The 13,985-nt window shown below is 36.1% G+C and overlaps 1 protein-coding gene across 3 annotated transcripts in view; it reads right to left on the bottom strand.

Annotated features, from left to right (window-relative positions):
- Positions 1-13,985, bottom strand: part of TLL1 (tolloid like 1) — a 125,208-nt gene that overhangs the window by 17,259 nt on the left and 93,964 nt on the right. For all 3 annotated transcript variants that reach the window (XM_036382837.1, XM_054514741.1, XM_036382838.2), the window contains 4 exons: positions 12,161-12,356; positions 10,576-10,701; positions 7,544-7,704; positions 4,381-4,561 (listed from right to left, as the gene is read on the bottom strand). In XM_036382837.1, coding sequence (XP_036238730.1) covers positions 4,381-4,561; positions 7,544-7,704; positions 10,576-10,701; positions 12,161-12,356 — 664 coding nt within the window. The remainder of the gene's footprint in view (positions 1-4,380; positions 4,562-7,543; positions 7,705-10,575; positions 10,702-12,160; positions 12,357-13,985) is intronic.

Below are 13,985 nucleotides of genomic sequence, written 5' to 3'. Positions count from 1 at the left end.
CGCATAAGCAAATAGTCCCACGTTGGATGTCCTCAGAAATAAAATAATGGACAGAAGGTACAAAGGAGAAGTTTTGGAACACATTTGAGCTACAATAATTACTTGTACATAGTTAATCAAGGATGCAACTGTTGAACAAGCCTTCCTCACACTTCATAATTGAGAACAGACTTTCTGTCAAATTGATTGCCCAGTTTAAAAATTTGTGAAAAAACCCCCAACAATTAGTCTGTATTAGTTACAAGAACAAATGTTTTGCCATGTAAAAACAAAACCATTTGTTATGCTGACAGATGGAAATGAGTACCCCCAATTTTAAATGGATACTTTCTTTCTTTTCTCATTTCAGTACCCAGAAGAAGGAAAGATCCATTCTCAAGAAAATAATACATTGAATCATTCTGAGGACAAATGGTCGTACCTCTGAGACCCTCAGAGGCCACCAGTCTGTGAATAATAGGTACTCGGCCTGAAGGGACCTGTATCAAGTCCTTGCAAGATTCAAAAACAAAAATTTTCTCTTTGCAGGCAGCTTCCTTGTCTGTGGAAAAAAATGTACCAGGATGGCACCAGAGATGAGTTTTTGTTCAAGGCTAGAAACATTCTAGCTTTCTCTTTTTAACTGCTCAATGAATCACCACCAGAAGAGATGTCCCAACAAACCTCATTTTTACATTATATCAAAACCCATGTATATTTTGAATGCTATGCAGAGAATCACTCATGTTTATTTAAAACACTACAGTAAGTCTGAAACCTATGATAAATGGAAGCAGTTTAATGACAAACTATGACTAATCCTCAGGTCATCTTTTCAGAAAGATCACAGAAAAAAAGGGTATTTAAATATATATATATATATATATATATATATTATTGTTATCTTTTTGAAATTATTTAACACTTCTCTAGTCTTACAGGCCCAGTAGGGCGTGCTGAGTCCTGCAGGGACTTACTCCGAGGTCTTGGTCTTATAAAAAAAGCGGGAGACAGAGGAGGACAGAAGAAAGACAGAGGGAGAAGAATAAAAAACTAATTATTGGAAGTTTTTCATTAAGAAGCCTAATATCCAATTCCAAGAAGCTTTATTAAAATTTTCTTTTTTAAATAATATATAGTGACCCCCAGTTTCCTCTCTTTATCTGAGAAACTTGATTATAAATATACAATAGAGTCTCTGTAGTTCAGCTAGATCCCTGCAGAGACTCCTAACTGAGCTTTCTTCAGAACTGTCCCATCAAATGTAAATTTTACAGAATGCTGAAAAAAAAAAATTTCTCACTTTCCAGTAGCACCTGTCTGGCTGTTAACACTATTTTACAGCCAAAAATATAATTACATGTTGTCTTGTATCAACATAAATACCTTCCTAATGCAGGTCATCTGTTGCCCTATGTCACTGTTTGCTTTCACAGTTTATCACAGCAGGTTTCAACCACCCAAAAACTGCTTTCTGTCGTCTGAGCTGGAGCTGGGCCATGCTTCCTCATCTCTAGCTGTGGTGCAGAATTCACCACCAAAAGAGTTGCGGAAGAAAAGAGTAGTTCTTTGGCTGTGCTTGAGGAACACTTTTCAGTTCCTAATCTTCACATTAATTTAACTTATCCACCTTTCTATACTGCTAAGCATTGCATATGGCCTTTACTGGTGAAAAGAGTGCAAGATGCAGTGTTTTACTCATTACATTTTTTGTCATTATTTATGTATTTATAACTAAGTGCTTCCACATCTATTGTGATTCAATTAATAAAAATGGTAAATGTCTGCAATCAAGTGTCAAAGTATTTCTACCCAGATATCATTCTAAAATTATTGTAGTCTGAAGTTTAATATACATATAAACAGGCAAAAAACCAGCACTTCATCAGCTGAAAAATTCTGTCATCAACTCCCAAAAGTCAAAATACTTGAAGTCTCAAGTCTGTTCTTTATTGGCAGATGAATAGCATATCATGCCCATATTAAGGAATTCAGGGACAAGAAAGTAACTGTTTTCTGACAGTTCTAAGACGTCTGATTAATTATTTGGAGATGGCATCTTCTTTTTGGATACTTTAAGTTCAGAAGTTTGATTTTTCTCAAGCATTACAAAATTTCTGTTTTAATCAGAAAATATAGTCAAACACTGAAAGTCAGATGACATAGAAGAATGGAACCTGCTAGAAATCAGAATAAATGGAAGATATTTCAGAAAGTAAAAATAAAATACTCATATATTCAGATATTTGAAATCATATGAAATGCTGTCAGGAATGTGTTATGAAGCACTCAGTAAATTTACATACTTACAGATTCAAAGGCTTTTTATATCAAACTATTTTTTTTTAATGGGATTAGATATATACAATATCTAGGACACATAACACATTTCTATTTATTGAAAAATACATTAGTTCAAACTTATCCCTGACAAAAGAACTTATTCTGTGATCAATGACATCACTTGAAAATTTCTTTTTCAAATTACCTTGTGAGGGAAAGATAAGAACATTTCTTTCAGAACTGAAATATATAAGGGAAAATTAGTTCTGAAGAATTACAACCTGATGCTTTGTAATCCATGACCTTCAGTCAAGTCTTTCCCCAAGATACAGCATTGGTGGAACCTACTCATTTAAAGAAAATCACTTGAGCAAAAGAAATAAATTCATATGTGAAGATAAACTATTACTTTAATGAAAACCAAAATTTAACTAACTATAGATGTATAAATGACCAGGTTGTCCAGGAAACACAACTTCTGAACCACGGAGCTTATATAAATTACTGCACTATCATTGCTAGTCTTATCTGAAATATCTGTAAGATCTTCAAAAGATTCAACAAACTTCATTTGCAGTCTTTAGAACTTGAACATGTCAATATATATTCCTGTAAAAAGACAACGTGACAATTCCTGCTGGCACAACTAGACCAACAGAAAATGACTAGTTGTGTGCTTCTAGGAGGAAGTTCTGTTGTGTGCACATATGTATTTACTACAAATAATGAGTAAACCTTGAATGTTTCTTGCTAATGCAAATCATAAATTTAAAAGTAGAAAGTAAAGATGGATCTTTGGAATATTATGACCAGAGAAATGTGGTTACTAGGAAAGAGATATACTTAAAAGAGATCAAATGTTTGTTATGTCTTTGTATGAGACAAAACACCTCTTTCCATATTTCATAGTTGCTTAATAAAAGCATCAAAATAGTCATAATAAGAAAATACTGAAAGTCTAAACTGTTTGCCTTGGTAGATATTTTTTTCATTTTCCAAACCACATTCCTTACACATTCTACAGATTCTTATTAGTGATAATTATTAGTTATTAGCAGTCATCAATGAAAGACCATTTCATTTCATTATTCATAAAATATTTTTAGCAAGCAAATGCTAATAATGGTAGTATATTTTACTACATGCTAAGTATAATCAGGATTCTCCAGGTTTCAGAATTTTCACTGCTATCAAAAAATCTGGGGTACGATTCAACTCCCAAATTCTTCTGTTTGACATCTGGTTTAGGGAGGTGGGCAGATGGAACTGGTGTTTTTTGTTGTTTCACACAAGGTAAGTTACCTATCCCTATGTGTGTGTGCAAACACGCAGGAAAAACAAAAAGCAAACTTTTGCTACAAACACTGAGTGGTCTCCTGCCAGAGCCAGATTTCTATATTGCACACTCAATGGGTAATTGCAGAGGCCACTGTTGAGCAAATATTTCCTCACATCTTAAGCTTCACTCATGTGTAACTTTATTCAACAGTCTAAGTCCTCATACGATATAAACTTCCACCGCTCTGATCTCCCTCAGTAAAATTACACTCATAAATAAAAAGACACGGGGTTTTTTTGCAAGATCAAGATCTTAAACCCTGTTCTTCTGCAAAACATTAAGAAGTGCAAAGTTTGGCACAGATGTAGCCATAATGTTAAACAAATGTTGTACCACAAAGTGGTAATTTCCCAACAAATGGAATAGATTAAGAGACATGAGCAGAAAAAATACAAGAGTACACAGTGTGCAATTCGTATCACTTTACAACTGGGATTTGAAAAAACCAGCAACAAAACTTGGGATAAAAGGAATCTAATAAAAACATAGAAATACAGTAAATTTTCTTTTGTCCTCTGTATCTCACAAAGTTTTCTTGCTTCTGCTGTTACTTAAGTACATATAGATATGTTCAATATATTTTCTACAGACATTACAATTCAGAATGGTATTTTAAGACAGGAGAGTGGTGTATGTTTATGCAAATAAAACTAATTCAAAGCTACCAGGAAAACCATAAGCAAAGAAGACACTCATTTTCATACCAAAATTGTGGTCACTCCACCTAGTCAGTGGACGCCCAGAGGCGCTGACAGGTATTCAAGGGTACTGTTCCATACCTGAGAAGAAGTGTGCCTTGAAACCTTTTTTTGAGACAGTGTTGTCGGAGCGAAACTCGATGCGCATGTTGTTGTACTGAGAGGTGATAACTTCAGGCACTTCTGTACCACAGAATTTACCGTGCAGCTTGGAATCAGAAGAAAGGCCACTGCGAACCTCCACATAATCATACTTGCAAACCTGAGAAAAGAATGAAAGAAAAAATAATTGGCTAATCAAAATAAAAGCACGAAGCTGTTTACAAATGCCAGAATTCTGATGGGTATGTATATTACTGCTGAATAACAAATCACCAATATCCTTCTTCACTTTCTCCTGATTCTGAAAGCATTTGTAAATTGTTACATTTGCTAATTATAGGTAAGAATGTTTTAAGGTCACTAACACATAGCTATACTATGAATTATGTTCCAAATTGTATTTTTATAGATGTTGACCTATGTTTAATATCTAAATTTCAAGATACTTAAAGTATTTCCACTTCATTTAAAAAGCAAATATTCCATTGACAGCAAACTAAAAACTAGAAATGTTGATGCTAAAAATTACACCTATCTGTGTGCTATAAACCACATACCCCATACCTACAAACCTTCTACTACTTGCATCTTGAAGATGTTTTTAAGTATTAATTTTCACCTAGAAACTTACAAGGTAAGTTTTCATCATCACATATTTAAGATACATTCATTTATTTCCAAATATATAACTTTCCACTATTAAAACCATGCAACTTTCACCAACAGTAGCATAGCTATAATTTGGAACATGATGCATGCCATTTTTATTAAAAGGTTAAAAATAAAGTAATATAATGTCATAAAAAAAGCCTTATGCAAGGTCTAGTTCTAATGATAATACTTTCAATACATAATCCCTTGGTCAACTTAAAGCCATCCAGCCAAAAACTTCTAAGCTTCTTAGGCTCAACTATCAATCATTTAATCAAAAATGTACCAGTTGTCTGCAATTAATAGCTTAAGAGAGAATATTGTCCAGGAGGATTCATACAGAGCTTATATTGGTCCATTAAATCCAAGTTGTATTTGAAAAATTGCAATTTCTAGTCAAAAAAAGTATCAGGGGAGCTGGAAGAGAACAATAGAAAAGGATGTTTTGGCCTTTGTTGTTCTCTCTCTCTATGAAAAATTGTCATAATTTCCAATTGGTTTTAATACACTGAAGATGTAGATTAAACTTTTATTTTACTGGAAGAATTTTCACATGTAGCAGAGTTGAAAAGTGACTAATTCAGTCGAAACTCTTTCTGTACAGTATAAAGAACACAAAGATTCTTAAAACTTGAGTTACTGCCACATGTTAATCTATACTAATTGGAAGACATATTTCTGATAGTGCATGTGATTTTCATAATAGCTCACTACGTTGATAAATCCCACCAATTCCAGCAATATAATAGTATTGAGTTTTTATGGTTGCCTGGCTTTAGATCAGAAATCAAATGTAATTTCAAATAGATTTAACTTCCTCTATACTACACTGCCCTGAAAAAAAATTACAAGTTAAACTGCACAATGTGAATGTAAAATATTAAAATGATAATAGTGTAAAAGACATACTAAACTTGGTCAGAAATGGAGGACCTACAACAAATAAAATAAATTTACAAACAAATCCTCTGATAACAAATAAAAAAAAATAGAGTACTTGATAAATTTTATCTCTGCACTCAGAGATTTCATGTCTGCACTCAGACAATATCTTAGAATTTTTCAGATATTATGTTTCTTCTCATTTTCACAGGCATCTGTCCTTAATGCTACTATTTAACAGTATGAAGCCAAGATTTAGTAGCACATGAGATGATCAAATGCCAGTTCTGATTCCTGAAACGTATTTAGAATTTTTCTGTCTGTTTATGCTGAATGTCTTTTATGACCTTAGAGAAGTGATTTCACTTCATTACATGCCAGGTGTTTTCCTTGCAAATCTTGCCCATGTACCAAGAAAGGGCAAGAAAAAGGTTTTTATGACTTGTTCAAAATGGTAATTAAATTTCAATTCTTTGGGACTTTTAAGCTTTTATTACATCTCTTGCACTTCTACTAATAATGATTACAGGACATAAGTGTAAAGTAAACACTCACTGAAAATTGGAATTTCATGGACTTGAGAACCTACTTCAAAAAATTATGGAGGGAAAAAAAATTGGACATTGTTGCCTCTGAAAATAATACTGAGGTATTTTAGAGAAGTCATGGCTGGTTTGGTGCTTAGTTATAAATCAAACTCCAGCTTTTGTACCTTCAAATACCTCTGCCTAAAAAGTAGGCCATCTTTATACTAAATACATTGCTACAAATTTATTTAGAAGTAAATAGAAATGTCAGAAATAACATCCTGGGATTTGTGTTCATAATGCCATGTAGAAAATGTGCATTTAAACTCAGTGGTTACAGCATGTTATGGCTGGAGTGTGGTGAGGGAATTCAATGATATGACAGAGAATTGCCTACCAAGCAGAACAAAAAGTGAAAAGGATGTTGAAACACACATTTTACTGCTTCTCATCCCAAAAGCACTGCAACACCCACCACTTTGTTAAAAGCCGTAAGGAGCATCCTTCCGCACATGGAGGGCTCTGCCCTGTCCCTCCTCCTCCCTGGGCAGAAGATCCCCCATGCCTCTGGGGGTTGCCCAGCTCAAAAACTGCTGCTGTTCTATCGTGTTCTATCTATTTCTGGTACTGCTCACTTCAAACTATTTCCCCAGTGAGATACTTGTAAGTGATTTAAATGCTCCCTCACTCCATCACTAACCACAGCTTATGTGTATTCTTTGTAGTCAGTCTGTAAAGATGATTTGGTTTCTCCAGATTTTCCTCTCTTGAATTCTTTCCAATATGCTTCAGCCCCATTTGCTCTGTTTTATTTTGTTGATAAAAAAGTCAGCTGAGACTCAGAACACTTTTTTAAAATTTCTTGTAATACATATACATTTCAATGATATGTAAAAGAGAGCTATTCTTTCCATGTTTGTTTTGAGAGAATCCAGAAACAGTCCCAAAACGAAAACAAGAATATCCACGCTTATTGTCAGCATATGAAAGGTCAGCAAGGGTTCTATAAGACAATATCCATTTCTGAATGCTTGTGAAACCACTTAAGAGTGTAACAGATTGTGCAGCTCTTCGTTACTTACTTCATTCCCTTCTAACTCAAAAAACTCAAACTTCATTGAAATTCGGTATTGCGTTGGGGCAACCACCTGCCACACACAGTTTTTGTTTGGAGGATACTCTTTTGGCCACCCTGGTGTGGTTATAGTCCCATTTAGCTTTGTCAGGAGTCCTCCACAAGCAGCTGTAAAATTAAAAGAGAACATCATTTCTTGACTGACAGTGTGTTTTACTATAAACAGAAACATGCTAAGAAGAGTCAGTCCTCTCATTACTTATATGCTGCAATGCCCAGACAGACTAATCAGAATCTTGCTTTATCATGCTTGGTGCAAACAAAGAGAAGGAGACAGCCCCTATCTTGAACAGCTTGCAGGTTTGTGGGCAGAGATAAGTTTCAGGACTACACAAGGCGTTATCATATTCATTCTTTTCCCCTCCCTCCAGAGACTCTGGTTATTCTCTCACAGCCTTTCCCATGCAAGTCCTCTGACCTCACTGCCCTCCCCAAGACCTTGACCACCCCTCTTCTGACAGAGGGATACTTAGGATGTCCTTCTCTCCTTCATTACAGATGCAGAATCAGCCCTACCTGTCTCAGCTCATATGGCTGTATATGCCTCCCATAACCCACTAGGTAGGGTCACTTCTTTGGAAGAGCAGTCACATACACTTCAGTCACAATTACTTTTGCTGAATCATGGATGTTCAATTAAAAGAGAAAATGCCTCTTATTTCCAAGTATATGCCAAATAATCACCTCCATAAAACAGAAAAATACTGTACAACGTTCTTGAATGCAGTTCAACTAGCAAAGGATAAACTCATTAATCTTTTCCATCTGTGCTTTTTTTTTAAAGGAAAGTAAGGGGATTTAGAGAAGCTCTCAATCACACTCTGCTACATTGATAACTATTACAGCACTGTGACAGCACTGGAAATCACCCACAAATCTCCTTCCAAAGAGCTGAAGGAAGGAGCTCTGCTCAACTGCTCTCCGCTAACACTGAATGCTTTAAAAACTGGCTATAGCAGTCTAGCTGATGATCTCACATACTGCATCTACTCCATCTAACACAGCTGGGAGAATTCACCAGTTACTATGTCAAGGCTCATTTTGTCAACTCAGACACACACCAGTGTTTCTCCTGCTGCCTAGTTTTCCATGCAGCACACTTCTTGGTATACGTGTAAAAGTAATCTGATGGGAATGGGTGAACTAAGACCTTGGGTCACACCTCAGTGTATCAAAAAAGACCAGACACAGGTTTAAAGACTGCACCCAGATGACACAAGCTGTCCCCTCAAATGATCCAATCTGGGTCAGAGAAACTAATGCCAGATTTGAATTTCAGCTTCTGAACATTGTTCTACTGATCCTTGAGGCAAGGGTGGAAAATGTTTAAATAGTGAAAAAAGAAAATCGTAACCCTTTCTAACATGCTGCCGTTGGGGTAGACTTGGATTAGAAGATCATAAAGCAAATTTCTGTGCATGTCAACACTGCAGTGAAGTATAAGGCAAAGTTTCTGACTAGAGGCTTCTACTCACATGTGAATTAATAGAGCTAGCTCACACAAATGGCCCAAACTATAACAAGGAAGTAATGTTCACAGTGACTACACAGCAATTTTGATTCAGCAGTTCCAAGTACTATCTACATACAGTGAGTGCCACCTCAGCTGGAACAAACACATACACACTTTCAGGGATAGCTCATGGTTTTTGCTCTAAACTGCGCTGCAGTGCTTAGAGTGACTTCTTTTGACAGAGTTGTTTTACTGTTTGGGTGCCAGGAATGTATCTCTCTTCTGTTTTTCAGAGGCAGAGAGAAGAGCCTTCTGACAGACTTCTCTAATATTCTGACTTGAGTCAGCAAGCAGACTAAACTCAATTCCTTATGTAAATTTGGGCTGATGATCAAAAGCCCAGAGATCAAACCTTTCTCTTCATGGCCCTCCCTTTGATTGAACTCATTTTCTTATTGTCTATCTAATGCGCAGACATCCAAATAACTTGCTTTTCCAATGTTTTCTTCACTAAAGGTCAGTGAGGGAGGAAAAACAACCAAAAAAACTCCCAGCCAGCTTGATGAGAGCCACAGTCTAACATGCCTTTAATCTAGGACTTCCACCAGCTCACACAAACATACAACGAACAAAAAACCAAAACCAACACTGCAGATCCAAAAGCAAAATAACAAGAAAGAATTGCAAAGAAACTAGGCAAAATTACCCCAAACTGTGAAAAATAATAAATTAAAGACAGGAAATTAGAAAAAAGAGAGACCAGTGAATTGCATCAGAAGAAAACCAGGACTCCAAGCACCCCAATTTTCAAAATCCATTCCCTAGTCAAACAGATGAGCTAAGAATAAATTTGTGCTATGCTTTGATTTATTGGTGTCTATGAGTAGAAATCAAACAATACTTGGTGCATAATGATCAAGAGCTTATGGTTCTTTCCTTTGATATGAAATATGCATAGAATGCAAAATCTTATCTCAGTTCAATCCTATGTTTACACGGACTTCCGCTTATCTCTTTCTTTTTTCTCCAAATGATTATTTGAACACACTTTGCTCACCCTGAAAATTAAGAAAAGTCCACAGTGTGACTAGGAGTGGGGAGGATTCCTCTGAGCTAAAATAGAGGACCTTGCTTTTCTAGACCTGCCAGCTTCCCAGGCACATCCCAGTAAGCGGTGCTCAGAGGGGTCATTAAACACTGATTCTGAGAAAGTGGCACATTTCTGCTGTTAATTGTCTCCTTGAGAGACTTGGCTTTAGTGAGTATGAATAGTGTAATAAGTGGTATGGAGTCCTACTTTGCACCATTCCTGATTGACTAACAGCAAAATCTACAAAACAAAATTGCTGACGGACACGGGACAAACATGGCTCTGGCATGACTACTAAAAGGACAGCACTGGTTTTCTGGGTTGGGTTCCACAGATCTCATGCTGCTCAGACAGAGCCTAAGAGACGTGTAGCATTTCATTCAGGCCATGGCACTCTGAGATCTTTAAGAGCCCATAAGACAGCAGCACACTGTACCTTCACAACTCTTCTTGTCAGGACCAAGTTCGTAGCCAGGATCGCAGGCGCACTGGTAACTGCCCAGGGTGTTCACACAGCGCTGCTCACAGCCACCGTTGTCAGGTTTGGCACATTCATCTTCCTCTGCCAAGACAGGCAAGAATGCAAAAATGTGTTAAATAATTACCTTCCTCAGCTGTAACTGCTGGATCAATATTAACCCAGAAAGCTGTATGCATGCCATTATAAGATGCACTGCATAAACCACTGTGGTTGCTGACTAGAGTATTTTCAAATGCTAAGGAGACCTGCAATAGAGAAAATAAAAATTTTTCCTATGTGGGGTGTGGTTTTTTGTTGGGTTGTTTTGTTTGTTTTTTTGGTTTTTTTTAACAGCGCCTACTAACAGCTGCAGAACTAATTTATAAGCACTTTGTGTGCAGCATACAGTAATTCAGGCAGCTATAATCTAAAGATTGTACAAAGTATTGAAGGAAAGATTGAAAATCCACAGTAGGGTCACTTGAAGGGCACTTTATCTCCCTCAGAATCAATCTGTACATTATCCTGAATTCATACTCAAAAACAGATTAACAGAATCCTCAAATCCTAGGTTTTTATTCTACTGATATTAAAAGGAACAAGATGAATCAGGGCTGGGGGAGGGAAAGGAATTGTGTGTTCTCTCTGCTAGCTCTGAAATAGTCCCATGAGATTCATCACTGAAATATTCCTAAGATGCTGGAATATTATTTTCTTACACCAGGACAAGTGATTTCTCAGGGAAAAAAATAAGAGCTCCTACTCTCATGCCTATAGCCTTCAAAATTATAATTGCCTACAATGAAAACTATCAGTTGGGATTAGAAAAGCCATGGTTTCTTTTCAAAAGAACAAAAAGGTTTTCCTGGTGGCATGACCTGTATTTCAGGTATCACCATGGCCACACCACTGCCAGTGGCTTTACTGTGCCACCAGCAGCACCATGTGCAAATTACAAACTTTCCATGTATCAAATGCTTCAGGCATTTGTGCAGTTGTATGACACCCTCCTCTCCCCAAAAAACACCATTTCTTGCACCTAAGCTTCACAGAAGACTATGAGGTTATTGCTCAAGATGATTTCTGATCTCTTTTTTGGTTTCTTTCCCTCCCTACAGAGAGTAATAAAGCAGACCAACCCAGAAAATAGATCAGAAAAAAACTGACAAGATTTAGACAAAGAAAAGGAAAAAAAACTTAAACAGGAAAAAAAAGCCATTTGCAATTACACTGTTTAACTTTATATTTGATAACACAATGTAAAAAATGTGCCATTTTTCAAAATTAGGTATATTTCAGAACTAAGTTGATTAACTGAACCTGAAGATAGTAGAAAGTTGTGCTGAATATGTTCCTTCAGTCTTTGGACACATTTTACTAGGAGATTCAAAAACCTCTAGTGTTTTGTTTTGAATAAATTTTATGCCCTGGAAGAATTACTCTATTCAGTCTAGTAGTAAAAAAAAGATTGAGAAATATTTTTAATATCCCTTCATAATTTTCTAGTCCAAGAAGAAGTGATAAGCTGTTCATAACTCTCAAAATATGTTTTAACACATACCTTTAAAAAAGTTAGCTGCAAACCCTGCTTTGTTAACAGTTCCATCAGAAACAAATTTCATCCACAGTGTATTAGAGGTAGATCTAATGTCTTCTGGCTTGTCATAGCCACAAAAGTGACCAATCAAAGGACTGTTCTCATTTGTTCCATCTCGGATTTCCAAGTAGTCATACGCACAGTTGTCATGTCTTTCAATCTGTAAAACATAATTTTCAAAATTACCTACCTGAACTTGACCATAAATGTCAAGCAGATAATAAAAAGAATTTAAATTTTTTCAAAGTTAAGGTTAAGGTCTCTGATTAGGGTTCAAGCAGCAGGAAGATGAATGAACATCATCGAATGGATTTTAACTATACTTGTTTTCTACACAAAAAAAAATATTGAAATGTTACTAAGGACACAACAGTCTAACTGGGGAAAAAAAAAAACTAAAAAAGACATGCTCACCTCTAAGCTTCCTAGTGCTCTGTAAACTTCTACTATCATCTCAAGTCAAGTCCTCCTTTCTCATGTACACTCAACTAAAGAAGATTAATGGCTCAGAAACTAAACAGGTCAGAAATATTCACTGTTTTAGCAATATTAAAAAGCTCAAATTTCAACAATATAAGATTTTTGGAATCTCCTTTTATCCTCCAGACAGAGCAAAATTTTGCATTTGTCACTGTTCACTAATGTTGCAGGATAAAGGTAAAAAATTGCAGTGCATAAGGAATTTGATGCATCTGAAAAATTAGATCCAAAGACACATATAAAATGATCAGCTTTGAAGTAGTCAACAGAACAGAGGACAAAAAAGAAACTAATTTTTCAGTGGCCAATGTGTCCAGTTTCTCTTACACAATTCCTGACTTCAGGTGTCCTCTTTTGATTTTCTGGGTCAATGAGTGAATCTTTGCTGTACTGATGGAGAAACTTACTGAAACCAGAACAACTGAAAAATTCCCTTTCCATTTTAACTTTCTGCTGGATGACATTCAAACACAGACTAATATGTGAGTGGGCATGTGTGCATGTCTGCTTGAGTAGTGAGCCTTGTGCTCCTTACATAATAGTATTTTCAGAGTCCATCAGAATGGGAATTGCACCAGAGAGGAAAGCAGTAGCAGCTGCTTGTCTTTATTGAGAGTGTGTCTTTCTCAAGAAAATTAAAAACCCTCTTGAGTGGGGTCATTTTACTGCTGGAATATTTCACATTGCTCAGTCTTATTTAATAAAAGAATTAACTAGATCCAAACATTCAAAAATAATTCCTATAACAACACTCTTTTTAAACTAACTAGTGAATTGGGAGAGGCAAGCTTAGGGATGGAGAGGATGGGGAGGGCAACAGGATCATAGTCAAGTAGAAGGGTTGGAGAAAGCCTCAAATCTAATTCAGCGTATCCACATTCTGTTAAATCAATAAAGTCTAAACTAAGCCCAGAAAAATCTACATTGACCTCCAGAGAGAGTTTTTCTTGCACCTAAGCTTCACAGTAAGCAGAAGTAGCCACTGGTTCTCTGCTCTACTTGTGCATCACGACCAACATGAAGCTCAGAAATCATCACAGACTAAGGAACTTCCATTTAGCACATTAAGATTTCTTATGTAAAAGGAAAAATTGGGAGGAAGGAACTGTTTGATTTTGTGCCATTTTAGTGGCATGAAAATATGGCACTTACACACAACATTTCTCTGTCTTCTTTCCAACTTTCCAATTCTCCAGGCATTTACATGCATAATTTTCTCCCACCCACTCCTCTGTCACAAACCATATTGTCATTTACTGTAATTTCCTAGATTTTTGATCAGGAATTGTCCTGGTACAAAGTTTGGGAA

This window comes from Molothrus ater, chromosome 4 (assembly GCF_012460135.2).
Source record: "Molothrus ater isolate BHLD 08-10-18 breed brown headed cowbird chromosome 4, BPBGC_Mater_1.1, whole genome shotgun sequence".
Taxonomy (NCBI): Eukaryota; Metazoa; Chordata; class Aves; order Passeriformes; family Icteridae; genus Molothrus; species Molothrus ater.
Note: the sequence above shows the minus strand (reverse complement) of the source record. Positions and strands in the feature narration are given on the sequence as shown.